Source organism: Diaporthe citri, assembly GCF_014595645.1.
Source record: "Diaporthe citri strain NFHF-8-4 chromosome Unknown scaffold_10, whole genome shotgun sequence".
Classification (NCBI taxonomy): domain Eukaryota; kingdom Fungi; phylum Ascomycota; class Sordariomycetes; order Diaporthales; family Diaporthaceae; genus Diaporthe; species Diaporthe citri.
In genome coordinates this window covers 804,426-822,344 of record NW_025064855.1, presented here as the reverse complement: position 1 = coordinate 822,344, position 17,919 = coordinate 804,426, and the positions used below count along the sequence as shown (strand labels likewise).

The following is a 17,919-nucleotide window of genomic DNA, read 5'->3' as shown; positions in this document are numbered from 1 at the left end:
GCAACTTCCTACCCGGAACGCAGCTACTTTCACCAACCACACTGTCGACTGTCTGGAGCATCAAACCCGCATCTCCACCATCAAAACCAACAGACGCAGAACATCGGACAATCCCAGTACCGCGAATTTTACGCAGGTTACCAGCCTCACACCAACGGCTTCAACCTGCCAGCCCAGAGCCTCCAGCTTGGGCAGTTCCTGTACCTTCAACCGCACACACAGATTCCCATCCACACAATGGAGTCCACACCAACACCGTCGCCCCTCGTCAAGCATGAGTCCATGCCTGAGTCTTACCCAAGCCTCTTCGCAAGCGAATCATCCACACCGGCGACGATGGACCCATCAGCACTGTTCTCGACCCCAGAGCCAGCGGACTGTTTCTCGCCTCGAGACCTCGAGACTCCCGGCCCTGAAGACGAAACCGCAGACTCATCCGACAAGAAGCCCACAAAAAAGAGAAAGTCGTGGGGTCAAGTGCTCCCAGAGCCTAAGACTAACCTGCCTCCAAGGTACGACCCACTCGCTGGACATCTGCGCTGCCAGGCCCCAGTACTAACGGCTTGCAGGAAGCGGGCAAAGACTGATGATGAGAAGGAGCAACGCCGAGTAGAGCGTGTGCTCCGAAATCGCCGAGCAGCCCAGTCCTCCCGGGAGCGAAAGCGACAGGAGACTGAGGCGCTGGCACAAAAGAACAAGGACCTCGAGGCTGCCGTACTGGAGCTTCAGAGGGCCAACGCCATGTTGCAGCAGGAGCTGAAGAAGGTCAGGCCCGACCTGGGTGGCGCGGCTGCACCAAGCAGCAACTCCATGACCCTGTCGCAGCCCCTGTTCCCCTCCCACGAAATCAACGGCCTTCTCCAGCCTTCCCAGGCCAGTATGGACCTGATCGAGGAGCTGGTCAACAAGTCCAACTCGACACCAAAGACCGTCAATCCAGCCTCCATCTCGCCCGCCCTCACCCCTGTCCCCGAGGAGCCCGAATTCGAGCCCGCCCAAGAAGAGCTGAACACAGCTGCTCCGCGCGCTGCCGAAGCCTCCCAGACTGACAACTCCACCCCGATGACACAATATCCAGCAGCGGTATTGTGTAATGACCTGCAGTGTCAACGGATGGTGGAGATGTCTCCCTCTGGGCAGGCTTCGACGCAGTCGCTGCATCCAGCGCTGCTCATGTTCCAGCAACTCCTGTTGCTGGCGTACAGCTCTTCGACAACGCTCCTCTCCCTGTGGGAGACGCGTCCGTTGGCGATGATCTCAATGTCTATGAGAGCCTCCTCGCCTCTTCCCCCAACGCGAGCGATCTTGACCTCGATCATTTCTCTGGTGACCAACAGCATTTCGATATCGCCTTTGACGTCAACCAACAGTTCGACGTCGACCAGTGGCTCGAGTCCAACCCATTCGACAACGGCGACGGCGCTTTCGACAATCAGCAGCAGCTCTCGCTCCAAGACCCTGCGGCTCCGAACCCTGCGCAAGATTCTAACCTGCAACCGACAGCTGGCGCGTCCTCTTCAGGATGCGACGCTCGAGGCATTGCGGTTGAGTCTCACTAGGGCACGCGGTTCCCAAAGGGTCACCGAGCACGAGTCTGCGGGCGAGTTGTCGCCTCTGCCATCGCCGGAGCGTCTCATCGCTCTCTTGTGGGCGATTCGGACCACGGTCAGGAGTATTGAGATCAAAGACCAGATAAAGCAGAGGAGGGAACAGCAGAAGGGACTCGCGGGACCCCGGAACAACAACGCGTCGACCCCTAGAACAACACTTGTGTTTTCTGTGTCTGACAAATTAGCCGGGAGTAAAAGGAAATGGGTTGGTGGAGGTGGCTCCATCAAGAACGAAGACGGCGTTCAGGGCAGGAGGTTCCGTGATCGGGCGGCCTAGCTTATGCTGAATGCGTTGATTTACATTGAAGCCAAAGATCTTCAACTAGGAATGAAATACATCCTACTCACATACATCTGTACTGAACTCTATGCTTGTGACTACCTCGTGACTACTTGACATGTGCAAGTCTCCCATCCACACCCGGTTACCTAAAGATTCAGTAGACTGGCTGTACGTGCTGTTGATGGTATGGACCCCCAATAAGACGGGTCTATCGGACAGGCCTCAGCAGTTCCTATTCCGCCATCAAAAAAGCATCAGCTTATGGACCCATTACCCGTCGGCTGGCCATATCTCACGTAACCCCTAGCGTGGCCATCCGCTGGACGGTGGCGCCATTCATCATCCATCTATCCTCTCACCGTTGAGTTCGTCAGATACCGGAAGCCCCCGGGCGCCTCAAGCGAGATCCTTTGGGCATGGCGTGAATAAGGTGGCCGATGTGATATTTTCTTTATTATCTATCAGGCTGTTCTGTGCAACATGGAGCTGTGCGGATGGATGTATGTCATCCAGCTGGGCCAGGCCGGGTCCAGGGCCTTATCTAGTCTCGCGTCTGTACCCCGTGGGATGGCTCCTCGGAATGTAGGTATTTGCATACAATTTTGGTTCATCATCAGTGGCGCGCGGATGTGAAATCAGGAAGAGATAGGCCATAGGAGAACATATTCCTGTCCCGTCATGTCGCTTCGTGACCTATCTATTGCCCTACATTATACAAGACAAAGAAGAAGAAGGTATAAATCCCATGCCGTTTTTGGCCTGCTTGTGTGCCTATTGTTCGTCCCCCGGGTATGAATCATCGCGGCCTCACTGATGCCACATTTCAACCACCACCAAGTCTCCGCATCCCGCGTCGCCATGTAGCGAGTGAGTGAGCATCCCCTGTGTGCGACCATTCCGAGACTGGACGCTCCCGTCCGCTCTCGTTGAATGGAGTAGCCACCCAGGTAATCTGAACGCCAGCCTGCTGCTGTGGAGCAGGTAGTTTCCTGGCGTCGGTGTCCGTATTTCCTTTCGATAGTAGGGCAAACCGAGGAGTCCTGGGCATCCATGAACATCACCCCACTCCTTGCGCCAACTCCAAGCCCTCTGGCGTCTATACTTAAATCCAGTCTGGCCAAACGGCGCACATATCAGTGACGACCTGCTATCAAGAATCACTCGTACTGAAGTAGTAATTCTCCCACAGGTATTCGTAGTCCTCCAGTATCGTGCCCACAAACCCAGGCACCCTGCGCCTCACACCCCCAACCACGCCCTTGACGACGTTCTCGTACGCCGCGCCCCGCATGAGCCACCACCACATGGCGCGGCCCCTCCGCGTCCACTCCTCCTTCTCGAGCGCCGTGCCGGTCCTCAGGTTCCCGCTGCCCCCGGCACCGCCGCCCTCGCGCGCCCGCGCCGCCAGCTGCCGCGCCGCGAGCTGCACGCTCAGGCCGACCAGCCACGGCGCCCAGCTGGTGCGGCGGCGGCCCGCGTCCGTCCGTGAGAGCGCGATGGCGTAGACGAGGGGCGCGAGGATGTGCAGCACCTCGGCCGTGTGGGCCGACCCGGCCAGGCTGTGCAGCAGCTTCGTCGCGGGCTTGATGTCGTCGGCCGTCAGGACGCGGCTCAGCAGGTACGTCGAGATGTCGCCCTTGGCTGGCAGCGAGGGCAGGGTTAGGCCTGTCCGGGGCATCGACCACTCCTTCTGGGGGCTGGGCGCGGCGGTCGGTGGTGTCGAGGCGTGGCCGTTTAGCTTGTGTAGTGTACCGTTGCCGTTCATCTTGCCGTTTCCGTTGCCGTTCAAGGCGGCGCCGTTGCCGTTTGTGCCGTCGTGCTTGACGAGTGCGTTGTCCCCAGTCGCAGACCCATTCGCGTGCCCATTCTCCCCAGCACGCTCGGACGACTCCTCGCCCATGAGCTCAGCCAGCGCCTTGCCGTCGTCGGCCTCATCCTCCTCCTCGCCCGGCTCGGGGACCTTCTCCCGCTCCGGCAGCACGGGCGTGACCAGCGGCCTGCTCCGCGTGATCCTGAGCAGGAGCAGCCGGCAGAAGGCCTTTGCGGCCTCGATGAGCACGACGACGCGCCACCGCACGGCCTCGCCCCGGCGCTTGGCCCACATCTCGAGCAGGAGCTCCGTGTACTGCACCATCTGCAGGACGATGGCGACGCGCCGGTACAGCGTGGACTTTGCGGCCCAGAAGCGGGTGTAGCGGGCGTGGAGGGACTTGCTCAGCGTGGTCGGGCCCTTTGTGGAGGCGGAGGGCGACAGGGACGAGCGGAAGAGGAGGAGGTCATGGTAGAGCGAGAGGAGCTGCACGGATGAGTGGATGGATTCGGTTGCGAGTTCGGCGTCGCGGAAACGGCCTGTGGAAGGGGTTGTGAGCACGAGACAAGCGGGCAAGATATCTAAGATGATGATGGTAGATCCGTACCTGGTATTATATACGTCAAGGAGCGCAGCGCAGACTCCAGCTGCGAGACCTGGCTGGCGTTCTTGGTGACGAAGTCATCGTACATGGCCAGCCATTTCGGCGGCAGCGCGAGGGTGTTGCGCAGATTGGCAAGGGGAGGCGACCACTTGGTCTTGGTATGTGCATCTGCCGGTGTCGACATGACGGGCAGATTTGAATCAAGTCATGAAGTTAGACGAGGAGTTTCGAAGTATCTTGAAGAGGGTAGCGTTTTTGACCAGTCAGTCCATCAATCAATCGCCCTCAAGGTCGAGGAGAGGGTGATTGAGGACGATGTCGTCAGATGGAACGCGAGATGGCGCCGGGCTGGGGCTGGGCCAGTTGACGTCGCCCGTGGTCGTGCCTCGGCTCCACGGTTGACGGCCTTTGCCGGCGCTGTTAACACCCCTTCACTCAGTTTGGCCATGGTCACGTTAGTGCCACTCACATGTCGGCTGCAAGCCTACCGTCCTGAGCACCATGTTGAACGACGTCTGTTGTGGCATTTACATTCTTCCATGTTTAATTACACGTACTTGGTTCTCCTCGCGGTGAATGCTCCCAAACGTATGTGTCTCACATAAATCCCCCCGGGTGAAAAAGACAAGAGTCGGCTCGAAACCTCCAGGACTGCCCGGGCCAAGTGATACTCGAAGGCAGCGACGGCGATGAACCCTAGTATCTAGTACTCAAATGCATGATGACGAGAATGCCGACAGCAGGATGGTATAGACACGCAAAGAAAAGTCACAGCCTCCATTAACCGTGCTAGCTACGTAGATGGTGAGCGGGACTGTACACCTTCATCAGCCTGTTAGCCATCCCCGGTGAACGCTGAAGCTATCACAACACTAGCATTTAATGATACCCGGTGGCCCGAATTCGGCCTTGAGGTACTTCACATTTAAATTGAATGCGTGTCCCAAGTGCCGAGAAACGACAGAGCCGCGGTAGCCTCACTCATGTCGCACGGAGCAGTGTACTACCCCTAGCCGCAACTTTTCCTCACACCTTGTCATACCGGTATCTGTACTGTGCGTTGTTGATCTTGTAAAGGCCTGATCCGATATCCCTGCTTGTCACTATGGCCTGAACGACATGAAAGGAAGCTGAGGGATTCTCCTGGTCCTCATTTTGCGCAGGCCACCAACGGGTATCCTCGTCACGATGTGGCGCTCGAGGTGACGGACATCGCAGAAGGCAAGTAGGCCGAGCAGCAAGCAAGATCCCCTCGCCGTGACAGAACATGGACACACAAGGATGAAATGTGCTCTTATTTCTGCAGAACGTGCGCAGCATGCCCCATGTTCACTAAATACCATCGAGCACAACTGAGTGCTGGCGCCCCCATGACCCGTTCCAACGAATAAAACGCTCCAAGCCGCCCTTCCCCTGCTGCTAAATACAAAACAATGTTTTTCGTAATGTCGTCAAAAAGGATCGCTTGGGTATTGTTGATATCATGTCCTTGTGGCCAGTGCCATCCATCTCTCACCCCCACGGTACCTCAACAGGTACACCTTCGTAGATACATCCAGCTCTTACAAGTCTCAACAATTAGCCCGCTCCGGGGAACTTCGTCGAATTTCAATGCTCGCATCTCCTTGATTATCGTTCGTATCGCAATAATTCCAAAAAGTTCCGTCTCGCCTCATGCTTATTCGATCTGTGAACTGCCGACTCCTCTGGCGGTCGGTCGCTGCACCAGTACTGCCAGGTCTCACACTGCGCACACCGCATGGGGCCCACAGGCACCAGAACCTAGCTTTTCCCGGCAATGAGGCTTTCATACGGTGGTTCGAGGCTTGAAATCATCATCCACATCCAGCTGCTCGTCGGAGATCAGAGGCTCCGATGGTCCGTCGTAAACAGCGGGCTGAGGCTTGAACTCGTCGCTCACATCAAGCTGCACATCGTCCATCAGGGGCTCACCAACGGCAGCTGAAGAAGCCTCGCTGACGGTTGGGGCCTTGCTTGAGATGGCCTGGTCGTCACGCACGTTGTCTTCGCTGATTCGTGCAGCCTCGGTGGAGGGCGGCGCTTGGGCAGCACCAAGCTCCTTGCTTGGCATCATCTCGTACGGAGTCTCGAAGGGCGTCTCAAAGGGCGTCTCAAAAGCCGTGGCGACCTCCTGGACGGGCGTAGCATCCTCATCCTCGGCCTCCTCCTCCTCCTCCACTGCCGGTTCAGAGGTGCCTGGCCCGACACCCGCCTCGTGGCTCTCGCCTGGCTCAGCGTGCTCAGCAGCGTGCTCAGCGACTGGCGCCTCGGGTTCAGCCTCGTTGGTGCTGGGTGCTTCCGTCGTGCTGGCCGCGAGCGATCCCCAACCGGGGCCGCCCTTCTCCACGAAGTGATTAATGATCGGCGACTCGAGGATGACAGCGCCAGAGTCGCGGGTGTTGTCGTGGGTGGGGAACTGGTCAATCAAAGCGCTCTGCTCAGGTGATTCCTCATCGTCGTGGCGTTGAATGGGGTACTGTTCCGACAGGACCGAGCTCCGGCGTCGCTCCTCCTCAGCCTCATCCCCGGCGGCGTCCGTGCCGTCCGCGGTATCAGCAGGCGTCTGTGCAGCTGTCGGCTCGTCTACCGTGCTAAGGGGCCCGCTTGTCTCGGCGGGTGTGGGTGCGGGTGTGGGTGCGGGTGCGCGGGTGGTAGGCGAGTCCGGGGCCACGGCCACAAACTCCGCGGGCCGCCCGTAGAGGCTGTTTGTGACGGGGAGCCTGACCTCTGTCGTCTCGATGACGCCCTTCTCGTCAATGTGGGCGTCGTCCTTGGCGAGGTCCGGGTTCAGTCGTGGGTTCATAGACCACGGCCGAGGATGACGGCGCAGAGGGCGAACTCCGCCCCGGAAGAAGGGACTCATTGCTGGTGTGGAGGTCGCAGTTGCAACGTGGGGTACGGGTCAAGCTTCTGGGCGCTGTGTGATTGATTGAATGATGACCTCGTGGTGTGAGGTGTGTGATGATGGCTGGGCCTGAGTTCGGGATCGAAGATGAGCCTCAACCAGCATCAGCTAAGGACCAACCCGGCCTAGGTATTGGATTTATTAGTGAGCGCCTGCATCCTGCTCGGGAACAGGATGCAGTTGCGGGGCATGGCTGGCACCTTCCGGTTCTCAGTTACCGGTTGAGGCAGTCGGGCCACACACCAACTGGGCGAGAAAAGCCCCTAATGCAGGTCGAGCAAGGTTTGTGGAGCATATGTACCATGTACGCGCGATCCCGCAACGTCCTAGTCAGCAATGCTTGTGCCCCATCCCTCGCTTGCCGGTCCTTCGGCAGGTAGAGGCGAGCACCTGGCGGGAAACCAGGGAAGTGAGCAAGAGATTGGATGATGGCTTGGGAGGGAACCCGAATTGCAACCTCGGAAGGGCGGAAGGGCACGCACAGAAACCGGCTAATCCGTCCATCTGCGACGCTTCATTTAATCCGTCCACTCCGTTCGATTCACCTTAGCTTGTTCACTCACCACCTCACTGCTTCGCTGCTACGGTTTTCTTCAGTTGTGATTGAAGCTATGATTGATTGTGTGATTGTGTCTGGCCGGTGTGAACGCTCTCGAATAGCGTGACCAGGCAGCTTCAGTGCTGCTTCCATTCCACAGACGGAAGGTTATTATGAGGCCAATGTCATCTCCCACTTCCGCTGTTTTTACATAGACAAAACGCCATTTCCCTCACATGCATCATCGCTCTCCAGGAGAATGGGTATCGTTTCAACAGTTGAGACCAAGCAAATCATGACACTCCTTCCCAAATGACCCTTTCATGGGCCTGAACGTCCAGGCTGAACTCAGAGCAGACACCTGGAACCACCCCTCCTCCCAAACTCATCAAACTAGTCATCGGTGACCCCACAGGGTCCAGCAGCGCCGACATCAGTGGAGTTGTCGGAATCCGTAGTAAAGTAGACGGTCGCACCATGTCCTGACGGACAAGTCGAGTCCTTGTCGTCGCCCGTATCCCAGCCGGTGATCATGGCGCAAGAGGTGCCGGAGAAGCCAGAACTCGGCATGTAAGCCCAGGAGTTGCAGCCATCAGAGACGGCCTTGTAGCAGTGCGCGCAGCAGTCCTTGGAGTCTTTGGCGGCGCCGTAGTACGTGGTCTTCCAGCCGCCGTTGCCAGGCGCGCCGTTGACTCCCATGAACGACACCGAGGTGAGGAAGTCGGACGAGTCAGCGCACTCGCTCGGGACCGAAGACTGTGATGAGACATATTGTTAGCTTTCTATCCCATCAAGAGGTATCTAAATATGTTCAAATGATTAACGGAAGCACCACCTGGCTGTATGGCCCTGATGATGCTCTGATGGACGGGGGTTGATGTTGCAGGGGTAGGGAATACAGAGAGAGAAGACGTCGTCGAGGACGACTGGGATGAAGACGAGGACACGGATCTAGTAACCGTATAACGCACTGAAGATGCGGTCGCGGAGGTAGAATAGCTCGTCGACACCGACGAAGTGCCGGTAGTCGGGGTGGGCGTGGTTGAGGTGCTACGGAATATCATCGTCAGTCACGAAGATATGAAAAATTGGGCAACAAAGTTCAAGCCAAAAAACGCAATTCAGGCTGAGCATGAAATGGGGATACTCACCTAGGGCTGGCTCCAGCCGAATGGTCCTTGTTGGCATTGCTAACCACCACTCCGACGACAGTACCGACCAAGACAATGACAGCAATGATCAGGGCGATAATGACCGGGGCTCTGTACTTGCGCCACAGGGTGGGCTTCTCGCCGGCGTACACGACGGCCGAGCCGCGGGGGTCGCCGATGTTATCAGGTTGCACGACAGCGCGCGTGGACGACGCCGTGTCGTCCATTTCGAGCTGGGCGATGTTGGAAACGGGCTCAGGCTCCGACACCACCGCCAGTTCCGGCAGAGGGTTTGCTATCGCCTCGGCGTACTGTGACTGGCGAAAGCGGCTCACCGGAGGACCGCCGTTCGGGCTAACACCACCGCCGGATGGGCTCGGCTGCTGGGTGCCGGCATTGCCGTTGGCAGCCTGACCTGGGGTGCCTTGATCGGACATGTTGTGGTGGGGGTGATTGGGAACGGATTGCAAAGAAGGTGAGGGAATGAAATGTATGCGAGGATGTTTGAGTGGTGTCAGGCGAGGTGGGTTGCAAACAGGGACAGCGGCCGTGACTGTCGTGATGGGGTGTGCGAGTGTTGCAGATCCGAAACGAGCGTTATGGTGGGACAGCAAAGACTGTGTGACGGCGTGTTGTTTGTGTAGTGAATGGGGACCCAGTGATTCTTGAGCCGGCCTGTGAAGCTTCAACCGCTGCTTCAGAGTGGCGGCGGCTGGTTTGTGTGCCCTAGATGGATCTGGTTTGTGAAAGGATCAGACTTTGACTGACTGTCAGGGGCTGGTGTGGCTGGTATGCATTATGTGCTATTTGTGCTGAGCAAACAATGAGCGTGTTTTCGGGTCTTGCATGTAGTATCAGATGGAAAAAATATCATTGTCGAGTCTGCTGTTGGTAATGGAGAGTCGACAAGGGCACTGAGCCATGTATTTACTATTGGATCCGCCCCGGTTGCAACCTCTTAAGCCTCTTCACCCAACGATATGCAGCTTCCCCTGGCCGCCAATTTGCTTATGCACACTAAAAAGGCTTGATAGCGAACTTGGTGGGAAGTCTTATCACCAGGATGAATACACTTGTTGAGCCGCATGCTGGTTCTCCTTAGTGAAGAGAGTGTGTGGTCTGCAATTTCTATAAGATGACTAGACAGTCGCGTAAGTTAATCAAACGAGAAGCTCTGGAACATGTAGATAGTTTAAGAAGAATAGCATGCACGTCTTTCAACGTGCTACGATTATGGAGCTATAAATGCATGGTCTTGTCAGCACACTTAGTTCTCTCCTCTCCGAGTCATTCTCCCCTTGCCGACTCAAGATAATGTCTAGTATCTTTTCGAATATGTTATGTTCCTCATGGCACGCCCTTCTAGACAAGATATCTTGTGTTTGTAATCAGCACTGACTGTTCACTAGGCACCGACACCCGCGGATGGTACAATGGCTTTCAAATCAAATGTAAACCTAAGTAATCTATCATGGCGACTCGAATACCAGTCAAATATCTGCAGTGTTGTTTAATACCAGGTTGTCCTTCTATCACAGTTCTGTCCTGATGGCGTGTTGACCGGATACAAACATTGAGCATGTGGCAGAACGGATATGCATATTACGGTATGTTAGGGAATGGCCTGGCATCTTCAACTTCATTCAGGCAGATCTTGGGAACATGGGGACAACCTCACTATAAACGAACAGAGAGTGAATTAAAGAGATATTTTTGACGTTTATAACAATGTGGAAGGGTCCTCAATTGGCGCAAGCCGTCCACGTGCAATAGAATCCTCATCCTCCATGACCAGAGAGCTTTTGCGTGCACCTCAACCCGTCACATTGGCACAGCCTACTTACCTAAAGTATTTACTCCTAACAACGGCACAGGTGTGCTAAACTTGACCATTCATTCGTAACGTTGATCAGTACATCAGGATGATGTGCCCGTGCTGCAACCTCTTCAGCTGGCCGGCTGCGGAGGGCACACCCTTCCACAATTGTGGCATTCAACTGGGCAGGTGACACCCTTTTCTTTCCCTCATAACGAAGCGGTACGACTCAGAGCGGACATAAACAGTCAGAATGATGAGTCTCCTTTCGGAAAACCCCTCGATCTCCCAGGCATCCCTCCCGCCAGTTGCGGCCACCACAGTACGAGTCCAAGGAGGTCGCCGAGGATACGCTTTTCCTGGCCCTTGCGATCTTAGTTACAATCACGGGCGAGAAAACCTTCCTCATCAAGACTCAACAAAGAGAGCTCTAAACTTGACGCTCGGGTTCATGGAAAACAGGCAGTTGTGACTTCTCATCCCCAGGTCAACTCAAACACTGGCCCCGCAACACTGGTACCTGCCTCGGTAATCACTCATGGGAAAGCACGGAAATCTGCCGCGCCAGTTCACAATGGCAGGCAAGTCTCAGCAGGAGCCAGGAGACACATATTCAGGAGCGACCGACTGGGCTGACCAAACCCGCAAAGGACGATCCGTGAATTCCGGCAGTGGAGACTGCCTGCCTTCTGTCATTCTTGAGCACTGAGTAAGTAACCATAATGAGCAAAATTTTAACATAACTGGCAAAGGTTTCGGCAAAGGCACATGAAGTTCAGTTTTTGGATGGTGACAGAGCTACACGTCTCCCCTTGTAACTGCAGGACTTACCGACTCACAGTCCACGCAGCAGGCATTGAGGTACAGACACAAATCGACATACAAAATCTTATTCTAAACACCAGATACCCCAGACTTCCTCCTCCAGTCCCTCAACGAGATATAGACAGCAGCCTGAGAAGGGAACTTTCTGCTGTTTGTCATGGGCTGCTTGCTACCAACACTTTTTCCATTGGAGTGAGGTTCTCAGCCTCCCATAGTTGACCCTGTTACACAGGAACTTCTGCGCGGGAATGTGCAAGACATCAAAGCAGAAGCAGGGGGAGTAAAAAGGCAATGGTGGTTATATGGGAAGCATTTGATGCAGGACAAGTACTCTCCACGTCAATGTATCTGGAGAGATACCAAAACAATGGGCAGTTTCAGCTCCCGCGATGTGGTCAGAAATAGCCAAAGAGAGCACCAAGAAGCATTTCAGAAATTCGTTCAAACAGCGTTCTTTAAACTCAGACAGCTCAATTCAAGCTTTTCATGATACCTTTTTACGGATTGGTGTGCGAGTACCCTCCTGAGGAGCAGAATTGGCCATCGACATGCGGTGACGATAGCCCGAAAACTTGGATACCGAATGAGTTGTGCTTGCATGTCACACATATGATGTTCCACTTGCGACCGTCTCACTCGTCGGTCTGAACTTTTTATGCTCGGATGCTTGTCACGCTTTTCTCATATCGGCTCAAGTCACGCATCGGAGACGACTCTTCTAAAGATCTTGGCAAGCTGGGCCCAAATGGATCGCGGTGTAGACGCTACTTGGGAGTGTGAAATTCCTGGACTACGGCCATTCGCATACCTGCATAAAGGTAGCTATCAAAGTTTTTTTGTGAATAGGACTACTCCCCCAAGGCTTGGAACTCATCTATGTTGAAGCGGGTGGGCGGGGAGACCGGACAGTCACTCATCACTCACACCTGGACAGGCTGAAGTAAGTGAATCACTCCAACGCTTCTGACCAGCGAGCAACGATGACATGCCGGCTGTCGTAGAAGGTCTACGTATGGCGGTTGAATGACAGTCACATAAGACTTCGAAAGCATGAATATCGAACTCCCATTCTCCTTGCAGCATCAATACATACCAGGCACAGACTGTCTTCATTCATTCTGGAAAACCTCAAGAAAACCCCTCTACTGCTCCCTAAGAGTTCATATCTTGGAATCAAGATGGCCGATCCTCACAGATCCAGTCCTTCCTACCAAAACACGGGGCCTGCGCAAGAGCTCTATGATCCACAAGACTACCATCCACAAGTCGGCAACTTGGCTCCGCAACAGCAAAGCACTCATTGCCCGGGTACGGATTCAACCTCTATGCCAAGGTATACTGGCGAGCCCAGACATGTAGTCTTACGAGGGCAACCTGCCACAGTTATTGCAAGCCACATTCGAGGCCCAGCAGCCCGTGCGCCTCAAGCCGCCCGAGACTTTTACGGATCAAATCACCCGTTAGCTCATTTTGCCGATATAGCTTCGCAACAGCCCCGAATCCCGACCGGGGACAGCACGCATCAAGAGTACCAACAAGAGTACCAACAAGATCAACCAGCTTGGCCAGCCGCACCGCCTGCAGGCAGTCAACCACACCAACAAATTCGAACAACTTGGCAAAGCGCACCGCTTCCCGAAATCCAATGGTGGCCATATGATCTTGACATCCCGGGATCTCATGTGCCTCCTGGGTCTTCGAGAGTGCCACCACCAGCAGAGCGAGAAGATTTCAGGCATATCAAGTGGACCGAGGGAATGAACGAATACGTTCTCCAACAAGGGGCGAAGGTGATTGCCGTTGATCAGTCATACAATCAAAGGTATACGTGGGATGATTTCGCGGAGGATTTTCCAAAAGAATTCCCTGGGATTAACCCTGCGCCCACCAATCTCAGAAACCGATTCTATCGTCTCCGGCAATAGGACCAAGAAAAGGAATAAAAAGCCCGAGAGGAGGAGAATTCTTGAGTTTCAATCATGGGAGACTCTGGAGAACCAAATTCCAGAGCACGAAGTCTCGATGTATTACATTCGCAAGTGGAGGAAAAGTGTGCTCCTTATCCCAAAAGCGTTTTCGGCCATTTAACTCATTTCTTTCTCATTTTTGGTCAAGTCAATGGAGTGGGTAGTTTTGGACAAGGATATTTGCGAACATTCGGATGTTGAGCTCGCGGGATATGCAGATGCGGTCAGTTCTGAGTTTCTAGGTTTCTTTGAGAATCCTTTTGGGGGAGGGGACGTGAGGAGGTTCTCAGTGACCACGGGTTTAGCGATCTTAATATCCATACATCATTCATCCCACATACATTGGGAATCCGTTGGATAACAAAAGCGAAACCATACCTCATCCAATTCTTCTTTTTTGCACAATATGCTCTGGAGTGAAGAGGAGTGAAATGCTTCACTCTTTGACGATCAAGGACCTTGTTGCTGGTTTGCGCAGCCATGTCAGCGCTGAAATGGACGAGGTGAAGTTTCTTCCTCAATAGGATTCAATTCTCATGGCTGACTAGATAATGGCGGCTAAATTCACTCTGTATTTGGCGACAGACATCACCACGCCGCCGCCAGCCAAAGACCAGCTTGAGCTTGGTATTAAGTCAACGTATTTGATCAGACCTCTACAAAACTAGACCGAGATGCGGACTTTCCTGCCCTTTCTCCGTCTGTATCCCGATCAGACATTGAATGCTCCCAACATGGCTGATAAATGCTCTTTTCATGCCCACAAGGCTTGCACTGCTGTAGATGACAGTGACGTAATGCGAGCTCGCCATGTCCACTACAGAGGTATTTCGGCTTTCAGTAGTGACTTCTCACGATTCTTATACTAATAAAGTCATCGCACAGCTCCTACAAGCTATCCTTCCACTGGGGAGGCAAAACTTGAGCCCAAAAAATCTCCTGCTCACATGGAGACCTCTCAGTCAAGCAACGCAGAGGCTCGGCCTTCCAAGTCACGATCGAACAACCCTCCTGAGAACAGCATTACAACGAGGGTGCCAAGCCCAAGCCGGGGCTCTCGGAAAGTCAGGAAAGCCTTCAAAGCTATGTGTTGTATGCTCGGTCCAAATCGCGCGACACAGGAACGCCTAGGCTCCACGGAGAGCGGCCATGGGCATACGGACACTCCGGAGTACGTCAGTCAGCCGAACCAAGACCAGACCAGACTCACAGGCCAACAGAGAAACGATCTCTCTACAAGCCCGCGAACCTATCCTGTGCGATCTGCTATGCGTGGTGCGCGGCCAAAGAAGGCGACAGACTCTTCTAGAAATGTCCGGTTTGTCGAGGAAGCCAGACAACCAAGTCAACCGAAGCATGAGATTCCAAACAGCCCAAGAACCTTTCCCCTGCGATCTGCTATGCGTGGATCGCGTCCAAAGCAGGCAACGGATTCTTATAGACGTGTCCACTTTGCTGGTGGATCTCCAGGACGGCTACGTAGAGGTGCTGATGCTTAGAGAGTGTCATGCTATCCAAAATCATCAAATTACGTACGTACCCTGCATATGTACGTATATTGCCCTTAGTGTCACCAAGCTAATATTTAGGCACTGAGAACAGTCAGGGATACAAAATCGAAGCCCGTTACCCCACCTCGAGCAGCGTGATGTTCAGATCTGGAAGCAAGGCTCGCAAGATGGCTGGTGGCGGTGGCGGTAGGATTCTGTTGTGAACACCAACCTGTTAGAGATGGATAGTGTCCAAAAAGACGCGCTCCCTCTGCGTCAATGCAATCGGACCATTTGACTAGTAGAGCAGAACGATACCATCGAAGCATCATCGCCGTGTAGCACAAGAAAGGGCAAATTGCACATCCTGACGCACTCCGAAGTTGTGATTGCCTTGCAAGGCCAGCGAATTCTGCCCGTTGTGTCGCTATCCTGCCTAGAGTGCTATTAGTCTCCATGGCCGTCGAGATTTCGAACATTGGTAATCCATCACTCCGCCGCCACAGCAAGAATTTCGACGTTCGCGGAGAGCTGCCTTTCTGTGTCGTGCTCAAAAGCAGAGCTGGAAGGATTGATAATTTGCTCAAAATGCGCAAGTATTGAGTGAGCTTACCCTAGGGGATGCAGACATGGTGGAGTAATCCTCTTCATTACCTGGTTCAACTAAGTCTAAATAGACAGCACGGAAGCTCGGCTTGAGGGAACCCTTGAAAACTCACTCACGCTTGTGGAGAGGCGCAACATAAGCTGCATATGTCTGAGCCAGTCTATATGACCGGTGTGCGACACCACAGATCATAGACTGCACGCTAACAGTCCACGCGAAAGGATTCGCGAGCCCGGGACGATGATTTGTTAGAATCCCGTGGAGCCGAGAGCACATACATAGGCACGACGTCCGCACACAGTCCTGATGTTTGTAGTGTCTTTGGCGAGGTAGATATGCCAACGTTTTGAGAAGGGAGCGACCACCGTGACAATGAAGCGCAATTTCGTCCGGTCCTTGCTGACCTTTGCTGCTGCTGCATCCGAAGAATGCTGCGCAACCGATGTCAACGATACACCGCCGGTGATACCCACGACTTCTGGGAGAATAAATGGAAAAGTGGACCCAGCCCTCCCAAATGTCCACCAATATCTCGGAATCCCTTACGCAGTGCCACCTGTAAATGAGCGGCGTTGGGCAGCACCAGAACCACTCAACCAACCCGACTCAGAGATCCAGGCTACGCGTTTGCCGCCGAGCTGTCTGCAGTATCTGGATACCCACCTACCAAGCCCTCTCTTTGAGAACGTGCTCGAGTTCAATCTCCAAGGGCTGAACACAACTGGGGCCATCAGTGAAGACTGTCTGACACTCAGTGTGTGGGCCCCTGCCAACACGACAGCATCACCTGAAGGTGTGCCGGTCCTCATGTTCATCTATGGCGGTGGCTTCGGCGTCGGCGGCCAGGATGTGCCATACCAGACACCCGCACAGTGGGTAGATAGGGCGCCAGACCACATCGTGGTATCATTCAACTACCGCCTGGGCATCTTTGGGTTTCCCAACGCGGGCGGCCTCCCTGACCAGAACCTCGCGTTGCTCGATACACGTGTGGTGGTGGAGTGGTGCCAGGAGAACATGGCCGCTTTCGGCGGCGACCCAAGTCGCATGGTCCTGTGGGGGCAGTCGGCAGGCTCGATGATGGCCGACTACTACGGCTTCGCGTATCCCGATGACCCCATCGTCACGGGCCTGATCCTGAACTCAGGGACGGCCTTCACCCCCTTCTTCACCGTCAACGACACAGCACGGTCCAACTTCACGTTTGTTGCCGACCATGTCGGTTGTACCGGTCTTGCAGATGACCCTGACCAGCTGCTGTCGTGCATGCGGGATGTTGACGGGACTGTCATTAATGACTTAATCGCGAACTATTCAGAGATAGATGGGTTCCCAGGACTAGCTTTCGTCCCAATTGAGGACGACGCTTTCATCTTTTCGAACTACACACAACGAGCCGTGGACGGGCTGCAAGCCAAGATAGTAAGAACCTTCCACCTTTATTCGCCACACGTTGACCATGCTGTCCCTTTTCTAAAAGCTGACACATCTGAAGCCCGCCATCGTGGGCACCAACGCTCTAGACGGCCTCATATTCGCCGACTTCAAAGCCGGCGACCCCAACGGCCCAAACGCAACGGCTGGCCTGGAGTGGGACCTTGTCCTATTCTCCTGCCCCGCGACAAGCACGGTCCGTTTCCGGCAGCAGACGGGGCTCACGACGTTCCGCTACGCGTACTACGGTAACTTCACGAACGTGTCCCCGGCGCCGTGGATGGGAGCCTATCACGGCGCCGAACTGCCCATTCTGATGGGTACGCACCCGAACTTTCGTGGCAATAGCACTCCGGAGGAGTATGCGACCAGCCAGGCGTTCCAGAATGCGTACGTGGCTTTTGCGAGGGATCCCGAGAGCGGTCTGGCGGCACAGAACTGGAAGCATTATGCGACACTGGGGAGTGAACAAGTTAGGGGATTTGGGAGGGATGGAATGGCGGCGGAGGATGTTAGTATTGCCTCAACTGAAGAACTATGTATATGAACACTGGCCGATTTATTCTTCGACGCGTAATTCCGGTTCTTGAAGCAATCAGTGGCTTTGTGAACAGCCATTATGCGTTGTATAAGCATATTAGTACAGGATTGTGGTATTCTATTTACGCATGTGTTTCATTCGAAGCTCACAAGACTCCTCGCCATGCTGATAGTTGCGCCGTACCACACAATTCTCAAAGCAAAACGAAACGCTGTCGAGGCCCGGTTCTAAATAGAGGTAAACCAACGCAAGTTGGAATATCGGACGGTTGTGGTACCATGACAGATAATCTTTCCCGTCCAAAGTCTCAAATACAC

General features: G+C 54.5%; 5 protein-coding genes across 5 annotated transcripts; 2 read left to right on the top strand and 3 right to left on the bottom strand.

Annotated features, from left to right (window-relative positions):
* Positions 1-237: 237 nt before the first annotated feature.
* Positions 238-1,559, top strand: INS49_003443 (uncharacterized protein; the record flags this gene model as incomplete). The annotated part of the gene is made up of 3 exons (XM_043164237.1): positions 238-512; positions 570-1,090; positions 1,141-1,559. 3 exons carry the CDS (start codon positions 238-240, stop codon positions 1,557-1,559), a joined length of 1,215 nt encoding a protein of 404 aa, XP_043019002.1.
* Positions 1,560-3,043: 1,484 nt separating this feature from the next.
* On the bottom strand, positions 3,044-4,491 carry INS49_003442 (uncharacterized protein; the record flags this gene model as incomplete). Its single annotated transcript, XM_043164236.1, has 2 exons — positions 3,044-4,242; positions 4,311-4,491. The coding sequence occupies 2 exons, from the start codon at positions 4,489-4,491 to the stop codon at positions 3,044-3,046; spliced, it is 1,380 nt and encodes a 459-aa protein (XP_043019001.1).
* A 1,623-nt stretch (positions 4,492-6,114) lies between these two features.
* Positions 6,115-7,191, bottom strand: INS49_003441 (uncharacterized protein; the record flags this gene model as incomplete). Its single annotated transcript, XM_043164235.1, has 1 exon — positions 6,115-7,191. The coding sequence occupies one exon, from the start codon at positions 7,189-7,191 to the stop codon at positions 6,115-6,117; it is 1,077 nt and encodes a 358-aa protein (XP_043019000.1).
* Positions 7,192-8,164: 973 nt separating this feature from the next.
* On the bottom strand, positions 8,165-9,359 carry INS49_003440 (uncharacterized protein; the record flags this gene model as incomplete). Its single annotated transcript, XM_043164234.1, has 3 exons — positions 8,165-8,527; positions 8,596-8,821; positions 8,923-9,359. 3 exons carry the CDS (start codon positions 9,357-9,359, stop codon positions 8,165-8,167), a joined length of 1,026 nt encoding a protein of 341 aa, XP_043018999.1.
* A 6,640-nt stretch (positions 9,360-15,999) lies between these two features.
* Positions 16,000-17,833, top strand: INS49_003439 (uncharacterized protein; the record flags this gene model as incomplete). Its single annotated transcript, XM_043164233.1, has 3 exons — positions 16,000-17,025; positions 17,108-17,572; positions 17,747-17,833. 3 exons carry the CDS (start codon positions 16,000-16,002, stop codon positions 17,831-17,833), a joined length of 1,578 nt encoding a protein of 525 aa, XP_043018998.1.
* Between the last annotated feature and the right edge of the window lie 86 nt (positions 17,834-17,919).